At 44.1% G+C, this 27,984-nt stretch overlaps 1 protein-coding gene across 1 annotated transcript in view; it reads left to right on the forward strand.

Moving 5' to 3' along the window:
* The window catches only part of ror1 (receptor tyrosine kinase-like orphan receptor 1), a 122,586-nt gene that overhangs the window by 68,734 nt on the left and 25,868 nt on the right, over positions 1-27,984 (forward strand). The window contains exons 2-4 of the mRNA XM_061078648.1: positions 13,588-13,650; positions 20,791-21,081; positions 21,229-21,262. Coding sequence (XP_060934631.1) covers positions 13,588-13,650; positions 20,791-21,081; positions 21,229-21,262 — 388 coding nt within the window. The remainder of the gene's footprint in view (positions 1-13,587; positions 13,651-20,790; positions 21,082-21,228; positions 21,263-27,984) is intronic.

A 27,984-nucleotide genomic window follows, 5' to 3' on the forward strand; every position in this document is an offset into this window, starting at 1 on the left:
GCCTCCGGTAGCCGAGCAGCCCGAGTCTCAACCCCAGAAACTCCCTGTTCCTTTTCTTGAAGAGGGACAGAGGATAGTTTACATAAGCGCCAACCAGACCTCAGCTCATCATGGTTTTTATTGCCCTTTGAAGGACGCTGTGTAAAAGAGAGAGAGGCGGTGTATAATCCGGTGGGTCCGACTTGGAGACAAGTTTCCATTCTGCAATTTGATAAGTTCTGATCCACAAAATGAAGCTCCACAATAACAAATCAAGGCCAACAATATTCCTCTCAACATATTCCATATGCTCTCACCGTCTCCACCTCTGTCCTCCTGTCTCCCGTCTGCACGTCTCACCCCATTTCTTTTGATTTCCTCTCTTTCTCGCCTCTTCTCCGCTCCTTGTCTCCTGCACACTTGTTGTTTTTATTGAGGAATGCCGCAACCGGGGCGAGCATTTGATCTCAGCGCTGCTTTGACCTACACACAGCGAGAGAGCGAGAGAGGGAAGGAGGAAGGGAAGTGGGGGTTTAAGGCAGCATGTGTCCCCACTTACGCCGGCGAGATGGCAGCGCGATTCACGAACTCGCTCGGTGGACAGAAGAGAGACGCCTAATCAAGGCCAGAGGAGCCGGAGCTGCTGCCAACTCTAACACGTACATGGACACACAATCACAGACACACACACAAACACACACACACACACACACACAAGGACTTTGCTCGAGACAAGTGCCTTCCCCTAGCTCAGCACATTTGAAGCCTTATATTGCAAAAGTTCCCTAACTCCGCCGTCTCTCCCTTCGACATCCCTCCTCAGCAGTCTTCATTCAAATCAATAATAAATAACAGACCAGAAAACCTTTGACTTATAAACCTGTGTCAGTGACGCTGGTTATATTTTTAGACTAAACTAAAAGAGCTTAGTTTATGCAACTTTCAGCATCTGTAGGAAAACAGTCTGGCTTTTCTTCTCCCAGCTGAGCGACTTGAAATTTGAAATTAGACTCATCATGTCGTACAGATGCACAACAATTTGTGGAAGACAATTAAACAAGTTTATTCTTTCCTACACATCTATATTTACAACATAAGCATTTGCATGATGACAGCTGTGCACCTTTTTGCATATTCATACAAACTGGAAATGAGGAAGAGAACAAACAGGAATGACTAGGGTGTCTCAGACTCAGATGGTGGCGAAGGTTGTTGGTTCGATTCCCAACTTCTTCGATTCTCTTGCCACAATCAAAAAACAAGAAAAGAAGATAATTTTTAAGATGTATAGTTCAAATGATATGGTAAATACTGTAGCTCAACATATGGAAAATAACGATATATGGTCCAGTGTAATAACTGTATTCTGCTTGTCAATGCAAAAGCAGCAAAAACACAACAATTAATTCAAAGTTTGAATGAACCGAGGCAGGAGCAAAAGTAACATGTGAGACAGTGAACGGCTGAACTTACAGGTTTCTAACAGACTCCATCTCTGCAAGTGAACAGGAAATGAGGTCATACAATAGACATCTTTGTGCCTCTCGTCCTCCTCTAACACCTCTTCCTCCTCCACGCCCACCCTCCGCCTGTCCTCCTTTCCATCGTCTGGGGTGGAGGCGGATCAATCGTGAAGAGCGGTGGGTTGACGGGAGGTGAGACGGTGTTTGGAGAAGCGAGCTGAGACGCTTCACAAGGTGGGCCGTGTCCGATGTCTGCTGGAGTGAGACGGAAACGACAACAAGCTCTGGAAACACGAGAAGAAGAATCGCGGTCGTCTTTGTCTCTTGCGCTAGATTTTTATTTCTGCTCTCTCTTCTGGATTTCGCCCACTCTAATAAAATCCAGGCTTTCTAAATCCCTGTCGTGCGCCACAAAAAATAAGTTCTCTGTGTTCAATCCAGCAAAATGTCTCTGAGTGTATTGTTAATCATCACTGGGATGGAACAGTACTCCAATTAAAGTGAGATGGGGCGTGGTCTTCCACCCGGTGTTTGTTCTGAACCATCTCTGAAGCCTTGTGCATCATAAATTATCATCATGATCCGTTATATATTTATAAAAAATTACGAGACCTTTATTATTGAAAGTGACAAAGCCGTCAAAAAACAGTCTTATCATCACAGGAAGTAAATATTAACATATCTTCAATCCTAGATTTCCTAGATTTGTTTCTAATAGGCTTTAGTTAAAAGCTGCAAAATGGGTGAATGGACATAATGTTTCCACTCCCCCCCCCTCGCATATCTCAGGAACGTAAAACCAGATCCATGTTATTTTTTAAAAGAATAATTCAGTTATTTTCTCCTGCAGATTGGCACTCGGCTCCTCTGCTGTCTTTTCCTCATGCTGTCTCCCCCCCCACCGTCTTTTCATCACTCTCTAACCTTTATGAAACCTGTCTGCACTTTCCCTCCTTTGCTAGTTTTTTAAGATTTTCTTTCCTCCATGTGCTGTTATTCTTTTCCTCCTCAAACACACGCGCCGACCATTTCCCGACCCACAGTTTAAGAATCCAGTCTCCGTTTCCATTCAGTGGGTTTTCCCACGTCGTCAAGTTCACTGTAGATCATCTCCTCAGCTTTCATCAGATTCATCTGCCTGACATTTAGTTCTTCTTTCACATTTTCTTGCCCTCTGTTCCCACCCCCCCACTAATCTTCCCTCCCTTTGACATCAGGGATGGGTCCAGTGGGAATTGAATAGATGGATTCCATCTCTCTAAAATGGATTGAGTATGTATAGACAAACATCTGCTCATTCACTTATTATTTCAGATCGGTATATGTCTTTATAAAACACCGGAACCCCCAAAGTTTAGCTTTTTTTTGCCAACATTTCTACTTTTCTTGTAGCTCGTTAAAAGACGGAAGATGCACATTCAGTCTAACTCCTGATCTTGGAAACATGCCTCATCGTTTATGAATTCTGTCAACACGTCAAATAAATGTATTTATTAGTGTTTACATCTGTTGAATCTGGATCTCTCAGCACTTTCTGAGATGCATGTGAAATCTGTTTTTGTGGTACAGTTTAGAGAAATGCTCGAGGTCGAATTCCCCGGCTCTAAATAATAATCATCTGCTGCAGCGGAAAGTGTTTTGGTCATTGAGGGTTTTTCAGCTCTTTCTCTCTCTCTCTCTCCGTCTCTTTGGGGACACGAAGCTCTCACTTCTCATCTCTCTTGTCTCGTCCTTTCCCTCCTGTCTCCCTCATTAGTCTTCTTGCTTTTCCTCCAAACAAGTGGAGGAATGCTGCTGCTTATTTTCTTAACCCGGGACGAGGAGAAGGTTCCCATCAAGCATGGGCGTGATTGACAGGGACGCGTGCTGGAAACTCTCGGAGGTTTTCTGTTTGCCTCGAACTCTGTCTCTGGAATCAGGCTGGAAAGAACAAAGAATGAGAACATAGGGCGTTTTTGCTGGAATGATACTTCTTTCACCCTTGGTGTCCAGAAGATTCTCCAGGTCGGACGTGTTTACAACAACTTGAGCATTTCTGCAACTTGTAGGCGAGGGATGTCACCTGAGTACAGCTCGTAGGAGTCAGGACATGACGTATAATTTATAGCACATCAACACAGCTGTCGGACTTTATCTCAATAAGCTGTTGAATCTCGTTGTCTTACCAAGTTGACGTCTTTGTCGGCATCATGTATTCCACCTTGAGATATTTTCAGTTTTGAAACCATCGTGTATTAAAAATGTCGTCATTTTACCCACTCACTCAATGTGAAGTTTCTGGAAATGTTCTGTATTCTCTCTTTGGCTCACTCGGACATTATCCGGACATTTTACTCAGAGACTGACAGGAAAGGTTTTGGAAAAATGTCCGGAGCAACTGACTTGGACATTTGTGTTCTCGCATACAGCCCCTGCAGAAAGTGTCACGTCTGAAAGCAGCGTCTGTCTCAGTCTTTACATTATTCTGCTTCTTTTTCCTCCCCCCACTTGTTCTCTTCATGTCTCTGTCTCACTTTGGTCCGGAGTCAGATTTTCTTTTTTGAGTCCATCCTCCAGCGTCTGCCATGACGTCCTGAGCTGGAGACACGATGTCTCAGACCCAGTTTCCCAGAATCACTCAGTGCAGTTTATCAGCAGTCAGTGGCTCGTGTGACACTCGGTTCAATCAGAGAAGGAACTTTTGCAAACCGCACTGCTTGAATCAATCAGAGTTCTTCATTCAGAACTTTGCGTATTTTAGTTTAAAAGCAAACTCTGTGTTGTGATGGAAGTTTCTGCTGATGATTGATAAAAATATGGTGAAACTAGATAGAGGGAAATGCTTTATATGATTATATATGATGCATTTCTCTTTAACTTCTTTAAGTTGATCAGATATAAAGTAAATGTTTGTGTTGTAGCTTCTCTACAATGTGGTTTTGGTCTTTGTTTCGTATTGAAAGAAAAGTCAATCCAATGGCACTATTGGACAGTTTTTTATACAATTAGTAAACTTGATGTAGAGGAGGGTTTGCGTCAGAGTCTCGACCAGGGGCGTTGCAAAAAGATAGGCAAAGCAACAACTGCCTGCGGCCCCCCGAGCCAAGAGAGGGCCCCTGAGAACATAAACCTCCTAACAAGACTCCATGCCACTAGATCTCAACCCCTGAGGTTTGGTTTGGTTTCATGTGCTTCTTCTGTTCAGTTTGGTTCGATGTTTTGGCTCAAAAGTCCCTTGAAACGCTTCCTGTCAATCAAGTGGGCTACAGAAACTCACTTATTCCACTGAACCACGGTTTTTAATTTCCAGACTTGTATTTTTTCCAGATTTTGCACTTTTTATAATACTTATAAACAGTGTGTAGTAATGACCCCATCACAGAATGTGAGCGAATGTGTCTTATATTGTTATATGATTAATAACTGACTGTGTTCACTGTATGTGGAAATGCACAGACTGCCAGATGTTTGCTTAATGGTATTATTTTACATGCATGTGTTGCGTTATTGTATCTACAGTCAAAGCGACCGTGACTTGATGAAAGACAGATCAGCAATATTAATAAGGTTAATGTTTTCTGAACTACCCGGTCGCTGTGTTTTAAACATGTCATTTGAATCCAACATCCTCGGTCACGCTCTGTGTTTCATTAATAGTTCTTGGCCTAAACACTCTTCATGGATGTAAACCAGCGAGCCTGCCAACAACATCTCAGTCGTCATCCGTCCTGCAGCCGAGGGCAAGTGAAGAAACGCAGACAGACATGAAGAATGGTTCTGGAACGGTGCCCTGCTTAGCTGAGGTCACATGACGTCTAAATCCCAGTCACGTTTGAGATCCAGCAGCATTATCCTGCCGTTCCCAGATTCCATCTGCGAGGGCGGCCTCTCCTTTTGGATTTGTCATCCTCGAGGAATCTGGGAATGCCGGCTTGTGGGCCGCGTGTCCCTGGCTGCACCTGAGCAGGCATTCACAACTTGGCATTCGCTCCGTGCACACTTTTAGCGTCCGTGATAAACTACTTTCAGGAGAAGTCACGTAGGAGAAGCCAGGCGAGATGAGTGTATCCATGTCCCGCACACAGACAGCCTGACTGACGGCTCCAGGCCTTAAATCTTGCGTTCAAAATCTGACCCGTGACACCCAGACCTCGGACGTTAAATTTTAAGCGCGCACCATATTTCATATTGAACTATGTTTCACATCAGCTGCTCCACAGTGACACACAGGTGCGATGACTCGATTCACATTCCGCAGACGGATGAGCAGACGGTTACCTCCGCGGATTACGTCAAGGTCTCCGGGCTCAGTGTGTCTGCTTGGAAGCCATCAGGTTTTCCAGAAAGCTTAGTGCACACAGAAACACACACAGATACAAACACACAGACACACACAGACACACACACACGTACGTACCCGTCCTGTCAGGTGAAAACAGATGAACTCCACTGTCGTTGGTTACGTGCTTGTGCAGATTCCTCAACTGTCTGCTTACACCGCCTGTAACATGAGCCAAGGACACCCTCACCCAACCCTCACCCATCACCAGGACTTAAACTTCAGCGTGGTTGGAGGCATCAGGGCCTTGTGCCAGAGCCCGGTGAGACGTTAGAGACCTGGCTTCTGCAGAGCCATTCATTGTTGATAGATACATTGTGTTGTAGGATTCACAGAACGTAGCCAATCTTAAATCTGTGCAGAGGAGACGTCTGAAATCTTTATTAAATCAAGACAAAAAAGTTTGTTCCCAAGCTCCAGTGGAAGCTGTGAGTCTGGGAGAGTTTCCTTAGCGATCTTTGGTTTCTTCCCAGAATTCATAGATAGGCAAGTCGTCCGATGGACTGTTAATTATTAATTTGCCACTGGTATAAATGTGCAGGTTAATGGACAAGTATATTTTTTGAATTGTGATGTAGACCTGGACAATTGAAAATAGATATCATCTCATTAACAGCATAAAATGAGCAAACTGAAAAATCACATTTGATACAATAATCTTGATTTTTAGACTTTTAAAATTACATTTAATCGGAGTCGTCATTTTCAAAACCAACATTTCGAAAAATAAAACGATAATGTCAAGATATAATTATATTAAAAGTCATTAAACCGTAATATAGAACCGTCCCCCAGGCTCTTGTGGCAGCTACTTGAGAAGCAGGTGCAAAGGTCAAAGAACCAACACATAAAATCCTGCTGATTATAGCCGGCTGCTAAATGGCTCATTTACGAGGCGTCGCCACAACCTTTAGGGACGTCGCTCTGCCGTCCACTCAGCAAAGTTCTGCCGTCGCCACCGAGGAATGCCGGGGAGTGACAGTTGTCGGTGTGAGCCTGATGCCGTGGGATAATTTGTGAAGTGACAGGCTGCAGTTTGAAATGATCTGCTCGTGAGCTCGGTGGTCGGAGTCAGGCACAGAGCGTTTTCTGTGTTTCCTGTGAGGTGGTTGGAATCAGGATTTGAGGTTTGAAAGGTTTCTGCAAGAGGAAATTTACATGAAATACGAAACAGAAAGGGAAATATTTGTGCCTCCATGTGACCTGGATCACACTGTTGAATATTGAAGTGAGAATAAATACATTGAAAGACACATTTTGCTCGTTTGGCTCAAATAAACAGTCAAATGTTAAATTGAAATTCACCAAGAAATTAACACGAAGCCAAACGAGACTTTCACGTGTACTTTTCCAAAGCTTGGAGTCAAATTTCAATAGAAGACATTTTATAATTTTTTTTAAGATGAATCATTGTTTTTCTTTTCTTCGCCTATTTTGACCAGTTTTTTCGTGTTAGAACAAACGTCCGTTGCAACTCGAGCTCTTTCTCTCTCTTGTTGTCAATTGTTCGGATCCAGAATGAGGCCTTGTCCCGCAGCCTCCTGTCTTCTACCGTGACCACCACCACCACCCCCCCTCCATCCCCCTGCCTCTCTCTCTCTCTCAACCCCTTGTATCACTTATAAGGTTACACAGCAGAACATTGTAGGGCAGCTTAGAAGAGTGTGTGTCTCTCTCTCTCTTTCTCTCTCTCACTGATTCCTGTGCTCTGTGGTCCATGATGTCCTCAGGTGGATACTGAACTGGGCTTTTATTCCTCTACACGCTCCAATTGCGCCTGGGAACTAACACCTGCACACACATACACAGGTGCAGCCACACAGAGACACACACAGAGACACATCCTGTTCTCAGCTCTACAATCTGACATTCGAGGATAATTTCAGGTTTGTTCCACTTTGGTGTTTTACAATTTCAGCCATAGTTGTGCCATTACTTCTATTTGCTACTAGATGAGCTCGGAGGGATGCTTCACTTGTGCTGCCGGCAGTATTAAATGTATAATAATATATTGCTTTGTGTATTTATTTAGGACCTACACCACAGTACAGACCACAGTACACCTAAAATCTGCCTCTGCATATAGGAAGTTGGGACAGTGTTCTTACCATAGAGTGTAAATACTTCCTCCCACTATCCAGAATTGAATCCAAATGTCGACGCTGCCATCTTGATTACTGCTGTCAGTCATGACTTTTCACCCTTTTATATAACTTAAACAACTAACAACTAAAAACCAAACGTATCAGAAAAATGAACAGTTAAAGTCACAGTGATGAGAACTGCCTACAATGATAAAAACTTTTTGAGGTGTGCTTTTTAGTTTGGCCCATGTCTCATCCACCAACACTTTTTTCGGGAGCTATCTTGTCGTCCATCTTTATATACAATCTTTGGTCCTTACTTACGATCTTACCTCCTAATTCATTTTGATCTTGATTGATTGGCTCGTCTACCACTCCTCAGATCATCTAGAAATGATGGGGCGTGATGACGTCGCTCTGTCACTAACATCTCAATAGATGGTAAAGTGACACCAATGTATTCACCACAACAACAAATAAAAGAACCAAGTTGTAATAAAACCTAATTCCTCCATTTGAGAAAAAACTCCATCTGCCTTCTCATTTTCTGTCGTCAGGCTCGTTTCCGTCCCCCCCCCCCCCCTTGCTGACAACCACTCAGGGCCCGTGTATAACCAGTCAAACAGTTATTCTCATTTTACACAATTACAGCGACTCTAAAGTCTCCAGCCAACCCAGATCTGCTCCGTGCTCGCTGGGACGGGAACCCACTTCTTAAGGAGCACATTTTTACGAGTGCCTTCATTTTTTCATATTTTTTCTTCCTCCTCTCTCTTTTTTCTGCACTCTCACATTTTCCAAGTCTTCTTCCCTCCATTTATCTTCCGCTCTCCTTTCAGTTCTCCCTAACTTTCCCCATTCGCTCTCTTCTTGTTTCGCTCCTTCCTCTTGGCCTCGACAAATCGTTATTCTCTCAGATCTCCGCCCGTTTTCCAATATTGAAACTAACGGCGCTAATAAGTCATAAAGGCAGCTCCAGCAATATGTGGAGCTCAGTCTGGGTCTGGATACACGCAACATGAGGACATTAGCTGCCTGGCTCCGCCTCCTCTGTAACAAAACATGAGGTTTGTGGAATGAGAACGTGATCACATAAAGGTTTTGTGGACTGAGGTTTTTTGGGGTAAATCCGAGTCGTTTTTATGAAAGAGGCACCTAATGTAGTTTTGAAAGATCAAAACAAAGCATGTGAGCTCACAGTAGAAAACAGAAGAATATCTCTCCTCTGTGTTATATCGTTTTTTTCCTCCACGAAGGAGGTTATGTTTTCACCCCTGTGCGTTTGTAGGATTATGGAAAGATTACTTGACGGATTACCACGAAATCCAGGATCTTTTTTCACTTTCTTAAACACCCTTAAATAGGGTTTTCTATTTTTACATTTTCCTTGATTTCGCTGATATTAATTCATGGATCTTGATTTTTTTTTAAACAGTCACACTCTTACTGAGTGCTTTAAGTTTATGGGAAAAGATGCAATCATAAAACAGGAGCTAAAACTTAGTGTTTCCGACAGTTTGAGGAACTTGATGTGTTTTCTAGAGCATCCTAACCTTTTCAAATAATAACCCACATTTGAACCTGCATGTCTTCTTCAAGAATGATTAGAAAAGCGAATGATTACCATTCCTGAATTTTTTTTTCACCTACTGTATCTCTCACCACTTTAAGGAAGAAGTGTTATCTGACATGTTTGCTTCGTTGTGAGACTGGTGAGTTTCCTGTTCTCCCTGATAACCTCTGAGCTCGGTCACTTCTCCAGCTAACGGGGATGAGAGAGGACCTTGGGAGAGTTCCTAATAACAGAGCAGCAGAACTCATACATCAGCCTCACTCACCACACCAACCACCCTGGCTCCAAACACAGCCCCCAGACCATAGAACAGCACATTAGTTGCTATGCACAACCACTCAGATTGGACATTTCTGATTCGGTTTTGCTTTCGCCCTCCTCCGCCTCCCCTCTTTCTCCTTCTCCTCCGCTTCATTCCTTTCCCCTCATTCCCATGCCCGCGGGTTTGAAGTTCTGCACTAATTCCCATATGCTGCTGTCACAGTAAAGTCACACCGAGCTTTATAGGGGTTAAGCTCATGTCCCTGCGTGATTTTTATCATCCTAAGCCAAATACAGCTGGATGGGGATCAGAGGCTGCTCTCATGGAACTTTCTGTCTGGACGTCTCACAGGAACCTTCACGTTAACCATTTGCTGTAATTGTTGCCACGAGGATGGCGATTGGATGGCACCCAGTTAAAAATGAAAGAAGAGCACCCAAAACTTAACTTTGAATTTTATGAAATATGACATATCAGCCAAGAATAGTGGATGATAAATCTTGTCAGGCATGCAAGCTTTCGTTGTGCGCTAACTTCAATGTACCAAAAATGTCCTGAGGTTAACTTATCAGTTCTGACAAGCTGGAAACAGCTTAGCCACAACATTAAAAACAGTTACCTGTTCTGAAAAAGAACCACCAGTACGGTGATGTGAAACTTTAAATAGTTTTCAATGGCTTTATGGCTCGAATGAGTCAAAAATACAGTGACCCAGGTTATATTGCTTTTCTTTAAAGGCACTTTGAGGGAACTTACTTTAAAATGTGGCTTTTTAACAGTTGAGATAATCTCCATCCTTGTGAAAAAAGAATGGGAGGAGATGGTATCTTTGCAAAAATAGTTCTCGAAAGCCGAGTTGTGGCTGTAAAAGTGGAAGTGATGTGAAATGATAAAAAAGTTAAAAGGTAGTCGGGCTCTTGGAAGGAGAGATGGCATGAAACCGACTTCGACAAGTGCTGACTCTAAGAAACTGAAATTATTAAGCAGAGGCCGAACAGAGTTTTAGATTTAACTGTCAGTTCACTTCAGGCTGTTGAAACTTACTTCCAGAGTAAATCAGTTACCTGCTACCAAAAAGTTGAATTACTCTTTAAAATCATTTAGAATGTATAATTGTAAGGATGAAATCGCATATTTTGGTCATAAATGTTACAAAATTACCAAAAAATAAGTAAATAATAAAAATGCATTCCTGAAATCAATGTCCTTTATTCGCTTCAACCACCTCCAGGGATAATTGGGGTCAAAAAGTTTGGGAACTGCATTAGAAGAACAATGCAAAAGACTGATCTGCCCGATTATGGAACTACAACTGCAAAGCTGGGGTCATGGTTGGAAAGAAAATAGTATTGACTGACAGAGGATCTGACTCATCATCCATTATCCAGACACGTTGTAAACGTATGAGTAACTACGCCACCTCCAGCCTGAGGAAAGGCTCAAATCCAGGCCCTTTTTAATAGCTTCTATTGCTTCTCTCTGCCAGATGAGGATCTCTGTGATACACAGATGCAGTTAACATGTACCATCGGAATCCGATTGCCGCAACCAAACCTGCAAGAACCTCTGATCTAAACCGAAACAGGCGCTGTGAAGGTGCCTATTTTTAGTCCCTCATCAACAAATTGGGGCCTAATTCAATTGCTTCCCTCAACTGCCGAGAAAAATTTGAAAGCTAATCTCAAAATTACTCTGCAATTCATCCCCAGATATTCCCGATGATTGTCTTACTGGAAGAGAAGTAACAGATGTGACCTAAATAGAGGAGAAATTAAATAGAGGAGAAATTAAATAGAAGAGAAACAGAAGAAACCGGTGAAAATTCACTTGTTATCGTTTATTCCTGGAAGCTCCAAAACAGTTCCTGGAAATACCACACTTTCCTCTGAAGAGTTCCTCCCTCGTATCCTTTTAATAAACCTTGGCCTGGTGCACCGCTCCATCCTCCGTCCTCCTTCACCTCTGTTCTGTTGAACTCTCACCTGGCTGCTCGCGGCCATCTTTTCTTTTCACTAAGCTCCGAGCTTCTTAAAGTCTCGTCAGTCTGGAACACAGAGAAAGTTTTGTCTCACCTTGAGGCCTGTACCAAACAAGCGTCCCCATGTGAGAGCCTGAAGCCGTATGACACATGCAAAGAGATGAAGAATAACAGGAGAAGAACAACAGTAGGCAGCAGAGGTTATGAATTATCGTGTGAACACAGAATAAACAGCGGTTTAACAGAGACAACATGATGAACAAGCTTCCTATCTTTATGGTTTATCTCCCCCTCAGTTGCCGGTCGTCCAATGTATCTGCAACGATCTCGAACATAACTCATAAAGCTGCCAGCTTGTTATGAGCCTGCTGCCAAGCCGGCTGACACCCCCCCCCACCAACAGGTGCAGAGGCCCAGAGCGCTGCTCATTAACACCGCTCGTTTCACAAGCATCGCCACACGCTATCCACCGACCTGACGCGGGACGTGTGAAACGCCACATTATCACCCAATTAGCGTGACCCCGGGTCAGCGGCTGGTCCCGTTCGGCTGCAGGGTTAGGGTTAGCTCTCCGACCACTCCTAACAAGAGCGTTTTCAAGAATGTCAACTATTCCCGAAATCCATCGAGCCGTTTTCAGATCCGCGCCAGAACATAGTTGGGAACGGGTTCGGTTCGCAAACATATTTGCAGCCGTACGGTCGTGTCAATGCACATTGCCTGCGCCCTAACATGTGCTTGTGACTGGAGGATGCCTGTCCTCGGTTGGCAGGCAGCCATTTACTCATTTATCATGTTAAACTATCCCAGCCTGCCCTGAAACACACACACACACACACACACGGACACTCACGGACACACTCGGTTGGCTGGAAAGGCAGAACTTGTAGCTGATTGTAATCGTGGGAAAACATATGTGTGTGGAGTGTTTGTTGGTCTTCTGGTGCCATGAGAATATGCAAAAACCAAACTAACATTGTCAGGTACCGTACTTGTGTCCTTGTCCGTCCTTCTTGCTTTTGGCACTGGCTTCTTCATTCTACAGTACAGGCATCACCTTGTGACCCCTGCCTGTAGAATGCTTCTTCTCCTCTCTCCTGTAATGAAAAGCAGAGAGGCCGTTCTGTCGTCAGCTGGTAATAACGCAGCATTAGGTCCACATGCTGCGCTGATAGGCTCATTGTTATACACTCATAGCTTTGATCTGCACCAGTATATGTACTGTACAGTGACTATCATCCCAGTTTAACATTTTAGATGGGAAAGCTGTTAAAGCAGCGGGTCTTTTGTTTCTCGTATGCAGTAACCAGGCAACTGTGTTTTTGTTATAAACGATATCATTAGATCAGCGTTTGTGGCTTTGCAGATCTTTATACGTTCATGTGTTGTTGCATTTTGAAATGAGCTCTTGTTCACATTCACACGTATATACTCAGGATGATGTTTGCGGATGTGTTGAGCATTGAACTGGTGCAGTCATTTAAATACTCACCTCCGACTGGGCAGGTATTTCCCACATTTCCCACAAGGCACACAACACGTGTCGTCTCATTCCAGTTACATCATAGAGATTTTATTTTGTTTAAAGTACGGTTATGCAGTGAGTGGAATCAATTAGAGCTCTGCCTCTGTTTACTGACGCAATCGTAGAAGTACAGCGTTGGGTCGTCGCTCCGGCACATTACTGGACATCTGCATGAAGTAGAACCTTTTCCCAGTTTCCCCACTTCAACCCTCTTGATTATTGGTGTGCTGTTATGTTTGAATTTGTGTATGTGGCCCTTCTTTCCTGCAGTCTCCCCAGAAATACAGACTTTCCCCTAAAAAATGCCTGATTCGAATTGAAGTTAAATGAAAATTGAACAAATGCTGCTGACACATGTCAGGGCTCATAAGTGCTAATAGTTGTCTCCGTTTCCTCTGTTTGCAGGGTCTGACTTTCCCCAAGACCCCAGTGTGCTAGCTACCGCTTCATGGAGCTCCTCTAGTGATGGTAAAGACGCACACATGAACACACACTCCCCAAAAAGTAGGGTTTCAACACAATCCTTGTTTATGTTTAAGCAAGAAAACTGTCACAAACAATGCAATATGTTCATGGTGCAATCAACATGTGCTGCCTTGAACTGTAACTCCACATTTGTTTGACTTGACTATCCATAATATGTTCAAATGACTTTCTGTGAAAACGGTTGCCTTGAGCCACCCAGTCCACAGCACTGGTCCCAGTCCACAGCCCTGGTCCCAGTCCAAAGCACTGGTCCCAGCCCACAGCACTGGTCCCAGCTCGGCCACTGTGGAGGATAATTGATGGAACGAATCACGCGTTGATCTACTCAACATGTGGGAACTCGGCCACAGGTGCACTGCATTTCACTAATTTCCACTGACCTACTTTTAAGTCTCTCGGAAGGAAGCGTTTCCATCGGAGCTTCAGAACGTGTCGGTGTTTTCACTTCATCTTCTCACACTTTACTTCAAAGTGTAGATTCAAAAAGAACAAAACCTTTCTGCAGATTCTAGATCACCGTATGTTATCAACTTGCACAGTTTGCCTCCCGCTGGACCGAGGATCCCGTGTGGGAGGGAAATGCAGGACATGTGTTCTGGGGAGGTAGTTGCTTGCAGATGTGCTGCAGGAGAAGGTCACATGACGGAACCCGTAGAACAATCTCTTATTATTCACCTGCGTGTTGTGGGAATAGTGACGTTTGTTGTTGAGAATGTCGCAGAATGACGAACCAGAGACGGGTGATGGTTCAACTGCTAATACCGGAGTGAGTGAGAAATCCAGGAGAAGTCGATGTGTGACCACAGCAGGGTATTCCCCCCCCCCAAAGTCAAAAGAACACAGACTCAATCCTAGTGAACAACTGAAGAAGTATGAGCTCTCAGCAGTGATTCGTGGGTCTGGAACCAGGTGACACTGAAGTATCTTCCTTTGTTCGTCCTTTGATTTTGCCCAAGATGAACCTTATTAAACATGTTGACACTTATTAGGTTTTTGATGAAGTGTTCATCTCTATATCGTTGGCAGTTGTGTAACATAACATTTGCTTATTTCTCAGAACGTATGAATCAGTTCTTATAGTTTGTCTCAGGAGGATGATATTTGTGCAGGTTGAGAGCTTGGCTCTGGCAGAGGATCACAAACTGAACTTTAATGCTCTATCAAAGTTCCTCAGTGATCTATTAACTTGAGATGAACTCCTTGTGAATCTCGAGGTCAGTAAAAGGTTTGTGGGAGCTTGAACTGGTTTGCGGACGTTTCTCCTCTTCTGGTTTTCATCCGTTCGGTCCAGCACCTGGTGCTTATCAAGTCTGGATGTGCGTGCTTTCCTATTCTTTATGAGCAAGTCAAAGTGTCACATACTTTCCACCTGGTCCAAAAACCCCTCAAAGGTTTGTTGAATATGGAGATGACAACATCTTTAAAGCTGCTCGGTTCTCCTGCATCTGCTCGGTTTGCTTACTCCTTCCTGTCTGATGAAGTTTTCCAGTTTTGCTGTCGAGGACGTTCACGTCTCCAGGTTGAGATCAGCAGATCCACACAGTGGAATCATTGTTGGAATAACTGAGTCACATACGTTAAACTTCTCTGGATGTCGACACCGTTGACTGGAGTGATCAGTCAAATCACGCCCCCTGTCGCCACCCACTCCCTCATGAAGACACTGGGACTTGGACAATCGTCAACTTGAGACTTGATTGAACTTGACCTTCTGTGTTGTCCCATTTTGTCTGGTTTGCTTAATTCATCTCCTTGCAAAGCCAGTTCTCCCACAGCCGACTCTTTGTGGAACAGAGGATGAAGACAGTAGTTCTCTGGACCTGATTGAGCCGTTAAGTCAAGATAATGATTATGGTGAATAATCAGGAAAGTTTAAAAAACTCATAAATACAATGAGCAGCACTTCCAAACAAATCATAGAGGGCTCTCCTATTCTTTATGAGCAAGTCAAAGTGTCACATTCTTTCCACCTGGTCCAAAAACCCCTCAAAGGTTTGTTGAATATGGAGATGACAACATCTTTAAAGCTGCTCGGTTCTCCTGCATCTGCTCGGTTTGCTTACTCCTTCCTGTCTGATGAAGTTTTCCAGTTTTGCTGTCGAGGACGTTCACGTCTCCAGGTTGAGATCAGCAGATCCACACAGTGGAATCATTGTTGGAATAACTGAGTCACATACGTTAAACTTCTCTGGATGTCAACACCGTTGCCCAGAGTGATCAGTCAAATCCCGCCCCCCTGTCCTCACTTGTCGCCACCTACTCCCTCATGAGGACACTGGGACTTGGACGATCGTCAACTTGAGACTTGATTGATCTCGACCTTCTGTGTTGTCCCAGTTTGTCTGCTTTGCTTTAATTCATCTCCTTGCAAAGCCAGCACTCCCACAACCGACTCTTTGTGGAACAGAGGATGAAGACAGTAGTTCTCTGGACCTGATTGAGCCGTTTAGTCAAGATAATGATTATGGTGAACAATCAGGAAAGTTTAAAAACTCATAAATACAATGAGCAGCACTTCCAAACAAATCATAGAGACGGATTTACTTTTTCCACAACAACAATGAAATATGAAAACCTGCTGCGTGTGCACATCTGTACACGTGCACGCAACCATGTGTTCAAAGTAGTGTATCTCTGTGTGTGTGTGTGTGTGTGTGTCATTTAGAGCTCAGCCCCGTGACTAACATCTGGTTCTTATCTGATGGATGGATGGTGATTGCACCACTTGTTTTGTCTGCAGGCGAGGACTGGTTTTGATAGAGCGAGCAGACAGCATTCAGGTAGCGTGGCTCTATCAGCACGCATCAGTAGCAGGAAGTTATCAAGCTGAAAGCGGCTCATTACTGGGGCTCAAATCTGGGGTGATGATAGTTTACCGAACTGGTTTTCCTCCGAGGCTCTCCTTCATCCGTCCTTTGTTTTTCCTCTTCCTCTGGCTTCCTGTCCTCTCTCTCTCTGCTGGAGACTGACCCAACTTTAATGAAACTCACCTTTAGCCGTGTCTGGCAGCGCTACAGTCCCGGCTGCTGAGTCTATCTGATCTGCAGAGCGTGTTTAGTTAGCTGTGCGTCCGCTCTTGTTGTTGAGCCTGAGTCGTGCTGGGAGCAGCCAGCCCGGCCCCCCCCCCGGCCCGGCCTCACTGCTGGTGCTCGTAATTGAACGTACACATGCATTCAAATATAGAGCTGCTGCCCGAAATGAGAAGGTAACGTGCAGCTCGTCCAGTTCCGAGCTCGGGGTCATTATTGTGTGCTGCGGCTGCGTGGGTGTGCGTGTGTTTACATTTGCGTGCTTGCGTGTGAGTGTTTGATTGTACCAAACCGCTGCGAGAAAATGCCGGCTGATGACAGGGCGCCATTTAGTCGCCGGCCACATTAAAGGGGACAGTCCGCGGCCTGAGCTGGAGTTCCACAGGGCTCCTGGTGCCAAATACCACAACACTCATCGCGAGACAATTACACACAGAGTGGCCTTGTTACACAGACATTGGCAGGACGTGTTTGCTATTAAATCATTCGTTGCGCCTTTTTTTTTTTTCAACGTTTCCTCTCGTCCCTTCTGTCCCTTTCTGGTCCCGCTGCTTGAGAGTCCACAGCTAATGAGGTGCGCGGTCGCAAAAGTCCAAAAGAAACATTCTCTTTTCCATCAACCTCCACTAATCACACGATGAAGTGTCTCAGCTTGTGTGACTCTCTTGCCTTTGGCGAACACACACTCTCAAGTGGGGACGTGTCCTCATTTAATACATGAAGTAAGTCATTTGTGGGGTTTTAAGACGCAACACATCATCATCACGTTGACCACCCTGTATTCTCCCACATGTGGTTAACTGCCACTGAGTGCCATCACTCCACAACCCTCTCTGCTCTTGATTCACGGATCGTATTCTATTTATCCTATATTTCTATTATTTATTTTTTTTTCTTGTGTTTATTCTGTACTTGGTTTGCTGTCATACCCAAATTTTCCCTATTTGAATCCATATATTTTTATATGCAGATGATTGAACCAGCGACCTTCAGATCAGTGGAACACCCGCTCTACCTTCTCGTCGTGTCTTTCAAACTCTATCCTCTTCAGTTGTCTCATGACATTTAAAGTGGTTATAAAAAGAAACACAATCAAACTCGACAGATCAAATCAGAAAATAACTTCTAAAAACAGTGACAAATACACAAAGTGCTGCACTCTGTATTTCCCTTCACTCCTACACACTCAGACACACACTGTAGATTGTATTTGTGCTGCTGATCAAATCAGAGTTCAACCTCTAACCCGCCATTATATAACCCTGCTATTACACCATGTTACATTTAATCATTAGATTTACCTTGATAATCCATTTACAGGACAGTTAAAGAAAAAACTGAAAACACAGGGGATGTGTGTGTGTGGACATTATAGCTGCTCAGTGTGTGTGTGCGTGTGTTAATGGTTAATGTCCACATGATGTAATGCAAGAGAATCTCTCCCCCACACACTCTTAAGTGAAAAAAGTGTTTTATGTCAATTGTTGCACATATATTGGGATGGAGTGGAGGAGTAAGTAGAGGAGGAGAGACGGAAAAGAGGAGAGGAGGAGAGTGTAAGTGCAGGAGATGATTCTGAAGTATCTCGTTATTTGATTCTGAATCCAGTATTTTAATGTGAAGAGACAGGAGTGTGCGACTGAGGTTGTGTGTTTAGAGAAAGGAGGGCGGATAAAAAAAGTCGGTGAGCCTGAGGAGAAGTGAGGGGGAGAGGAGTGGGGGTCTCCTCATATTGTCACACACTTGTTACTACCACATCGCTGTGATAAGCCGGGGGGGGGTTTAGGGAGGACAGCACACACAGACAGACACACACTCACACACACACACACACAGAGAGAGGCTGTATGCCAAGAGAAATGTGCCCACTTCTCCATTTAGCAGACACATCATAAGCACTTCTTCAAACACCTCTCGACAATACGCTTACATCAGATAAATCCTACACACAACAGCAAAGGTTGCTATGGTGACAGAGAGGACCAAGTAAGGGTGCCAGCAGGCGCCAAACCAAACTGTCGGTACAAAAAAGTCCAACGCCTCTGCTACACCAAGTGTTACTCCAAGATTAGCAGGACCAGGATTGTCCATTTCCCACAAATTTAGTCACCAGTTCAAACTAAATCAAACTTTAGCCCTGAAAAAGTAACTGTCTTGCAAATTCTTGATGACAGGAATAGAGTTCTCTGGTAGGCTTGATTCAGGGACGGCATAGTGGTGCAGCGGGTTCCAGGTTTGAACCTTTAGCCTCTCTGTGTGAAGTTTGCATGTTCTCCTCGTCCCTGTGTGGGTTTTCTCAGTCTGATCCTCCCACAGTCCTCAGACCTGCAGTGTAAGTTAATTGGAGACTCTACATTTCCCATAGGTGTGAGTTGGTTGTTTCTCTCTTTCTACCGGCCCGGCCAATCACAGGCGACCTGTGCAGGGTAACCCCGCCTCTCGTCCAATGTCGGCTCTGATTGGTTCCTGCCCCTCTTGACCCTCAAAGGACAGAGACAAGGGAAACATCAGAGGCTTAATTCATGGCAGTTAAACCATCAGCACAGACGGCTTCATGAAGAAAAGTCAATTTCATCTCGATAATCCTGGAATTTTATCGAGAAGCTTTTGCTACAAACTCTCCACATCCTTCTGCGTAAGTGTGTGTAGCTCGTAATAAACAGTAGAGGATAAACTGATGTATTAGGAGCGAGCGAGACGCGGAGCAGCTTCAGAGAAGACAGCGGTGCCCTTGTAGGGAAAACCCTGGTTTGAAAGTAAGACCTGGATCCTGTGCAGGGTTTGGGTGGTTGTGTATTAATCCTCAGCCGCTGAAGCCTCGATCCTGATGACTCTCCTGCTCTTTTGTGAGATTTCATCCGACCTTTCTCTCGAAATACCACTTCAGGTTGTTGAGGCCTGCAGTTTTTTAGGAGGAGGAAATATGCGGCATATTAAACTTTGTGTTTCATCCAGAGATGATCTCACTAATTAATTTGCATGGCTTGTAAACGTTTTAAGGTGCAGGTCTGCTTGTGTTTGTACTCGTCAACGTCTCCAGTCAAACACACACACACACACACACTCTGAAGTTCGTCTGACCCGTATTTGAGATTCCCCTCTATGTGCTTCGTTTGTTTGTTTTGGCCGGTTGTGTGTAACCAGGAGCATTTCTGCATACCTACGCTGGGTTCTGTGGTCAAGCGAACTTTCCAGTGACATGAAAACTGTTTTTCTTGCACATTTAAACTCTTAGGTGGCCCTCCACATTGTTTTTTTTGCCTTGACCACCTCGAAGGAAAAATGCTATCCTGGTGATAATCATGCAAAAACAAATCTTTTTCTTTGTGTTTTTACAACACAGCAACAACTTAAATTCTCTCCTGAAGGTTGTTTGGTCTTTTTTTTTCCTCTACAAGCTGTGCACCCACCACACAGGTCGTGTTGCCTCGTACACAAGCCGGGGGAAAACCCTTCTGGCATCACAGAGCCCTGATGAAAAGCTAAATTAGGTGCCATCGTAGTGTGAGCCACAGAATAACCTGCAAAACCAGACTTTGAATGTGAGCCCGAACACATTGAGTTGTTTTACCCGTATTTATGCACGCGGCGGCTTGTTATTTTAAAAAACGACCTCTGACGTTGTACAGTGAGTGTTGCTGGATTTATGTGAGCCCCTGGCTTTGAGTTCTTGTTTGTCTGTTTTCCAGTCATCTTGCTCTTGATGTTTCTTCCAACTTGACTTTTTTATCTCCACCAAGGAGGTTGTGTTTGTTTTGTGTGAGTGTTTGTGAGCAAGATGACGCAAAAACAGCAAATTACCACGAAACTTGGTGGAAGGATACAGAGAGGACCAAAATAGTTTTGGTGCAGATCCAGATCAGAGGGTGGATGGAAGAATTAACTTTTTGCTTTCTTTAGCATTGTGTTTCCCAAGATTTTCTTAAGTAACTCTTCATGGATCTTGATGAAACACATGTTTAGGTAACTGATATTTATATGTGTGAAATTTGGTGCAGCTTGATTGAATATAACGGGACTGTTTAAATTTGTTCTCCTAATACCCTTCATCATATCGTATTATCTCATATATCCTCTTTACTGTGTCTTCCAGGTCCCTTCTTCATCCGTCTGGAAGCTCCACTGAACAACATCACCACCTCCTTGGGCCACACGGCCGAGCTCTTCTGTCGAGTGACCGGTAACCCGCCCCCCACTGTGCGCTGGCTGAAGAACGACGCCCCGGTGGTGCAGGAGCCGCGGCGCGTGTCCTACCGCTCCATGCCGTACGGGTCGCGGCTCCGGATCCGAAACCTGGACACCACGGACACGGGATACTTCCAGTGCATGGCCACCAACACCCAGGGCACCGTGTCCACAACGGGGGTGCTGTTCGTCAAATTCGGTAAGAGGGGTTGGAATTTCTGGCTCCTTCCAGCAACACTCGTCTCAGCTGATCCCCGGCCTGTCGCTGGCAGCTTGCACAGAGAAAAATCTGGGAGCAATATTGTTTATCCTGTTGTAAAAAAAATCCCCCTGTCTTCTTTTCCAGATCCACTCCCTACACCTCTGGCAGGAAGACCAACGTAAGTCTCTCTTCCTCTATTCATTTTTCCTCTCTGTCAGTCCGTTCATGCTGAACTTACCAGGATGAAATAGAGGAGAAGCTTTAACCAAAATACAAAAAAAGTGATTTGTTAGCATTTCGCGGATGTGAATTGCAGAAAGGTCTGAGGGTCTTATTTCAGAAATTAGTGCGGTGCCATTCTAAACATGCCTGTTCGGAACGGGCCTGTTCTGATGCTGCGTCCTGAGAAACAACTCGACTCGACACTGACGTGTTTTACAGACTGAACCAACAGTCTTCAGCAGTTTCCTCTGTGTTAAACTAAACAGAAAATATAAAAACGGCGGAATAACAAGGTTATGGTGACGGATGGTGTGATGTGACGTTACCACAACGACCAGATGCTGCGATGCTTCATTTCAAATGTGCAGAGCCGACAGAGCTCCACATCGGAGGTGATGAGGGACAAGGTTTTCTTCTGCTCATGCTTAGACCCATGGATGTACAGTTGTGCAGCCATCTTAGCATTAGCTTGTTAGCTATAGCAGGATTATGCAAAAACTACTCAACTGATTTCCATGAAATTCTGAGGAGGGGTGGCACACGACCCAAGAAAGAACCCATTAAACATTTTGTGCAAATCTGGATCAGGGTATCCAGGAATTTATTTTTCATTTTTTTAACGACGCAAGATTTTTAGCATTTCCGTTTCTTTCTTTCTATCTATATTAATGGGAATATAAGGCCTGTTTAGAGGATTGAGATTTATGAGTGTGTGCATCTTGTGAATTTAGATGTAGTTTCCTAAGAGGACTGCTGGGCCCCGGTGGAGGTTTACAGTCTATTGAATGCATCACATTCGCCACTGCACTTCCTTAACTGCTCAGTTTGAAGCAGATCGGATGAACACTTCTCAAAATATGCCAGCCACACACACACAGGCAGATGTTTCCTTGCTTTTTAGTGAGATGATTGAACTCATGCTCGTGAATGTGTCACAAGCTTTGTCTAGTGAACCACCAAACTCCCAGAGGACTCAATAATCTTCTCTTAATGAATATCATCAATTGTGGGTTTGTTCCATAATAAGAACAAATTTCATAATAGCAAAAAACAAAATCGTATAAAAGACAATTTCAAACGATTTTCCAAAAGTTTGTTGACATGTTGTTTGTGGTCGTCTGACACAGTCTGAAATTCTTAGCGTTGTTAAATCATCAAGTCCTAAGATGCATGTTCATTCATTATAACAAAGCCTGACCTGTCATTTTCTTTTCTTACTGCTTCAGATCTCAATGTGGCTGAATGAATATTAAATATAACTCTTCTGAATCATCATTGCTCTTATGCTCCCCGGGGCTGCTTCTGCTCGACCATCTCAGCTCACATGCTTCACGTCTCAGTACAGACTGTGTACAGTAGGAATGTGGAGCATGTTAGAAAGCACAAGTTTACGTCTGCGTCTTGACGGCGCCGATCCTCGGAGCATCGGAGAAATTGGTTTAATTTGCCTCCAGCCAACTCTAATCAGAAAACAAGACACGATTGAAAATGCTCACATATTCTAAACCTGGGACGTTCATCTAATTCCCGGCTTATAATGAGTTAATCAGAGCGGAGAGCGACGGCCTTGTGTCTGCTCCGGAGTTTTAGTCGATTAACTTAAACTTTACCTAGAAACTTATTCTAACATTAGCCTTGTGGAACAATGACTCACATCTGTCTATGTGGTTGCTGTTATATAACGTTTTATAGTCGCCTAATTAGCCGCCCGCTGCCGGAGTGTACAAGCAAAACCAACCACAGGCCTGATCTCTTCAACACGCATATCAAATTAAAGCAAATATAACCAAACAACGAAAAATGTTTTTCAAGCATCGAAAAATTATATTCCACTCAAACATTTCCATGGTTTCTGCGCCGCCCGGATCGAGTCTGGCGAGTTTCCTCTGCTTTGTTTTGGAGTTTCCTCGGTGTTCTGGGATGAAACTCCATGAACTTTCTCAGCTCGTTTGATTCTCTCAGGATCAGACCACTCGATGGTTTTCCCCCGGTGACATGACGGCCAGGCTGGCTGCCATGTTCCACGCAGCGCCCTGTGAGTCCTAGCTGCTGGCACACGGCCGATAACCGACACGTACTAAATCCACTAGCGCACACGGGCGACCCACATGTGCACACGATTCGCTCACATGCTCCTTCTCCAACATCTGCTTTCTGCCATTTTTTGTTTACGCGTTTGTGATTTTTTGTTGTTTGACCAAATTACAGCTCGTTTCAAAGTCGACGCAGCTGGAGCACAAAAACATCACAATGCAATTTCTCGAGGGAAATATCTATAAAAAAACATGAAAGAGTCTTCGGTTTCACAACAGTCATGCACATTGAAAATAAACTCTGAATGGGAACCAAAATAAGTTACACGTTGACATAAGAGATCATCGCCGACACCAGTATTACGACGATTGACCTTATTCTCAATAAGACACCATTTCCATGATGTTTACGTGTGTTGTTGATAAAATATTCCATATTCTGATTATGACTCCCATCTACTGTATGTCCTACTACATGTTAACACTTGAATCCAGGTCATGCTTCATCAAGCTGTTGCTGTGAAAACTCCAGTGTGACCTAATAATGTGATTAGGACATGTACATGTCAACATACTGGTCTGAATACTCCACGTGTCTTAATTCAGTTAGTGCTTATTCCAAGTGTCCTCACTCGGGTTCAGGTCTCCAGATCCGGCTGTTTACGTGGTAGTGTCTTATTCAGACTAATGTCTTAATGGGGTAATATTGGTAAACACGTCAAGCGCTCTTACAGGGCTTGTACTGTAGTGTAGGTCATAAATCCCACCTCCTCCATGTTAATGAGTGGGTCATGGACCAAAGTTAAAAGTCAAAGTACACGTTCAAAATCATTGTCGGCTGAGATTGAGTCACGATTGGTCGAGCTTGTGTATCTTCAAATGCACAAAATGGCATCGATTGTATACGGGATATTTTGGCTTAATTTCTGAATAGTGAGAGGAGGTAGAGATACGATGTCCATCTTTATTCAGTCTGTTTTATCCAGGTCATTAACGTTAATACAGCTAAATTGAATCATTTCTTGACAAGCTTCTCACCCTTAATCTGAGGATTTCCAAGATTTCAACTCCTGTTGTGCAGCTTTTACACGTCACACGCTAAAGTTGTGAGGAGGGAAAGATATGTCGTCCATCTTCATTCGCAGTCTGTCCTTTGATAACTTGGCTGTAGAAGCTATAGAAGAGTCAGAATCATGACCATCACCATGATGATGATATTCATGAATTTTCATCTAAGTCATAAACGTTAACACAGCTAAGTTGAATCAAACTTCTCGCCTCATCCTTAATCTGAGGATTTCCAGGATTTCAACTCCCCCGATGTGCAGCTTTTGCACGTCACACGCTACTTCCCACTGTGCACGTTCAAATAGATTAACTTCTCCTCGAGTTATTTTGCTTCCACGCCAACTGGTAAAGGAAAGTGTTGCAGTCGGGCGAGGACCAGGCCGAGATCTAGAGTCTCATTACAGTCATTACAGACTTCATTTAAACGGACAGGGGCCTCCTTTGACAGCGGCTGGAGCTGCGGCGGCGGGCGGATCGTCACTGCTGCTCGTCATTAGTGTCACGGCCGACTCCATTAGCCGTAAATGTAGCGTGGCAAACGTCAAGAAGACAAGGTCGACTAATGATGACACACGATGACCCGCTCGCCTCATAACGCAGCTGCTCAGACGCCAGAACTCCTGCTTCTCAAAGTTCTCCTGGAAACGACATCTGGTGCAGAAGCTTCTCGGTTTAAATGAAATAAATTCACCTTCACGGCAACTTCTGTTTTTTTTTTTTGGGATGAATTAGCCACAAATATTACTATGACTAAATTTGGGGAAATGTTTCACGCCACCCACCTCGTTGAACCTGAACATAACATGAACTTCATATCCTCTGTTTATCTTTGCTTCGCTCTGTGATTTCCAGCCCCTCCACGTTGGCCTTAAGTATACACCGTGTGGTGTGTGGGGCATTACAGTGTGTGTGTGTGTGTGTGTGTGTGTGTGTGTGTGTGTGTGTGTGTGTGTGTGTGTGTGTGTGTGTGTGTGTGTGTGTGTGTGTGTGTGTGTGTGTGTGTGTGTGTGTGTGTGTGTGTGTGTGTGTGTGTGTGTGTGTGTGTGTGTGTGTGTGTGTGTGTGTGTGTGTGTGTGTGTGTGTGTGTTCGTACACTCAGGGTTGGGTTGTTGGAGAGTAGCCGCAGGGAAACTCGAGGCTGATATCCTCGAGGGTTTTTCGACTACAACCCAGGCAGAGATTGTGCCGTAGATCACAAATACAGGGAGATTTTCATTGAATTGTGTAATGTATTGTTGGCATGACCACATTCATGTGGTCCATAAATTAAGAAAAACATCCTAGGAGGTAGACTGTATATCTTACTCTTAACCCATCGTGATGCACAGTGTTTTTATGGTGTCAATATCTCTATATATTTTTAATTGTCGTACAGAGATTGTGTGATACTCAATGTAAATTTGACATTGATTCCTGTTCTACTGTGGCTTACCTCCTAATAAAAATATTTAAAAAAGAAAAAAGAAATACAGGGAGGAAGAATTATGAGGACGATTGAGATGGACAGAGAAAGAGGGAAGAGGTGGTGGAAATGTTTTAAAATATTTTTAGATTTCTAGGTCCTTCCTTCCATATCTGTTTAAAACACGTCCACCTGAGGTTTCAAGTCATTTCAGTTCTCAAGTCGGACAGAGAAAGTCTCAAGTGGCTGAATGCTGGACTTCGGGATTTTTATTTCTATTAGGCACGAAACATATTTTCCAAAATGTTGAACTAGTTCTTTATGTTTAAACAGCTTGGCTGCAATTTCACGAAAATTAAAAATCCAAACTTCATCGGAGTGCCAGCGTTTTTTTGCCAAAAGTAAAGATTAGTGCATGTCCTCCAAATACCCCATGGTCCTCCTCTACTTTCTCCTCCCTCCCTCCCTCCCTCCTCCCCTCTCCCTCGCCTCCGCTCTTCAGAGATGTTTTCATAGAGCCAGAACAAACACAGGGTGAGGGGAAAAAGCGACGCCTGCCAAAATTAGACCCCCAACTTTCTCCGCCTCTCTTTCTCCCCCTCTCTCTGTGCGCTGCCACACTTCCTTCATTGCAGGAGGAAAAAAAAAAAGAAGATGGAGACGGCGGGAGGGTGAAGGGAGTGAAAGAAAAACAGTGTTGGCGTGGAGTGGGAGGAGGATGGTACCATTAACACTCTCGCATGTTGTTCTTTGATGCTCGGGGTCGGCGGCGTTCGGGTGCGATTAGCTGCATTAGCAGACGGGAGGTTTAGCTGTAAGCTCGGATCAGGAGCAGTTAATAACTCCTAACCCCCCCCCCCCCCCCCAAACTGAGGCCTGCATACAAAGTGTCTGCAAAGAAAAAGAGAAGGGGAAAGTGTCTTTGATGCAAACGTACACTAATCTCTTTGTGTCTCCTTTTTAAAACACATTCATTTGTTTTATTAATTCGCTTGTATTAGACGGATCGGTATGTATACGCATGTATATCAAGAAATCTGCTTAAAAAGCAATTCAGTCATTTCCCATTGCCAGTAGAATAGTTTTATTCACTCAAGCTTCATGATTCCATATCTGCCCATCGGACCAGGAGCTGATAAAAACCTGTATCTACTTCAGAGTCATTTAACCTGGGGTCGAATGCCGATTGTATCTATTCCCATTACAGACAAAAGTCTGGTGTGAGTAAGTGTTGGTTATTTTGACCTATGGCTTTATTCTTACTTAAAAGATATTTCAAAGAGCAAATTGATCACAGAAAACAAACAAAAACGTTGCAAACTGTGCAAGTGGTACCGGTTCAGGTGGTACAGCGGGTCGACCAGTCCACTAAAGTGTCCTTTGACTCTGATTCTGCCCCTGACGGCTTTGTTGGGTGGTGAAGAGCGTGGCTGTTGGAATGGATGAATGTGAGTCACGTGCAAGTGGTCGTTAAAAATTGAAAAGCTCGATATAAATGAAGTCCATTTACCATTCTGTTGGTTTTACGGCCTCAGACTCTCAGCGCTCTCGTGGCGGTGATTCCAGCCACAGCAGGCGGCCTTTGGCGGTTCTGAAAAAAAACTCCCTTCCACGCTGCCTGCCTAAATATCTCGACACGGACACAGAAATTATGCTGCAAGCGTTTTCCTCATTAAGCGTCATTTTCAATGAACTTTGACCAAATAGAAAAATAGAAACCAGTTTTGCCAATTGTGCTCCCTTGGCCTGTGTGTTGGGCTTAGTTGGCCGTCCTGTCGGCTCTGTGAGCAGAATAACTCCATGTTTTATTTCCTGCATCTGCTTTCTCAACAAGCCGTGGACAAGAGCTCTCGTTCTTGCAGCCATGTCTGTAGCTTTCAGAGTGAAACACACACTAAATACAGTCATTCTTAAAGTATAAGCATGAGTAAAAGGCAGTTTTGGAACAGTTTTTAAGGATATTACAAAACCGTTGTGTTGGTAAACTATGCAAAACCATCCACTCCAGCACCGAGCAGCAGAGTGTCAGAGACATATGATGGTGTAGACCAAAATCGGAGCTAAAAGACAATAGTGGATCTACATTCATCAGGGGCCACATACTCCAAATGTTAACGTTGCTTGTTTGGCATTTAAATGATAAAACATTTTGTTGCTCCCCAGTCACAGAAAGAT

The sequence above is a fragment of the Limanda limanda genome, chromosome 9 (genome assembly GCF_963576545.1).
Source record: "Limanda limanda chromosome 9, fLimLim1.1, whole genome shotgun sequence".
NCBI classification, from domain to species: domain Eukaryota; kingdom Metazoa; phylum Chordata; class Actinopteri; order Pleuronectiformes; family Pleuronectidae; genus Limanda; species Limanda limanda.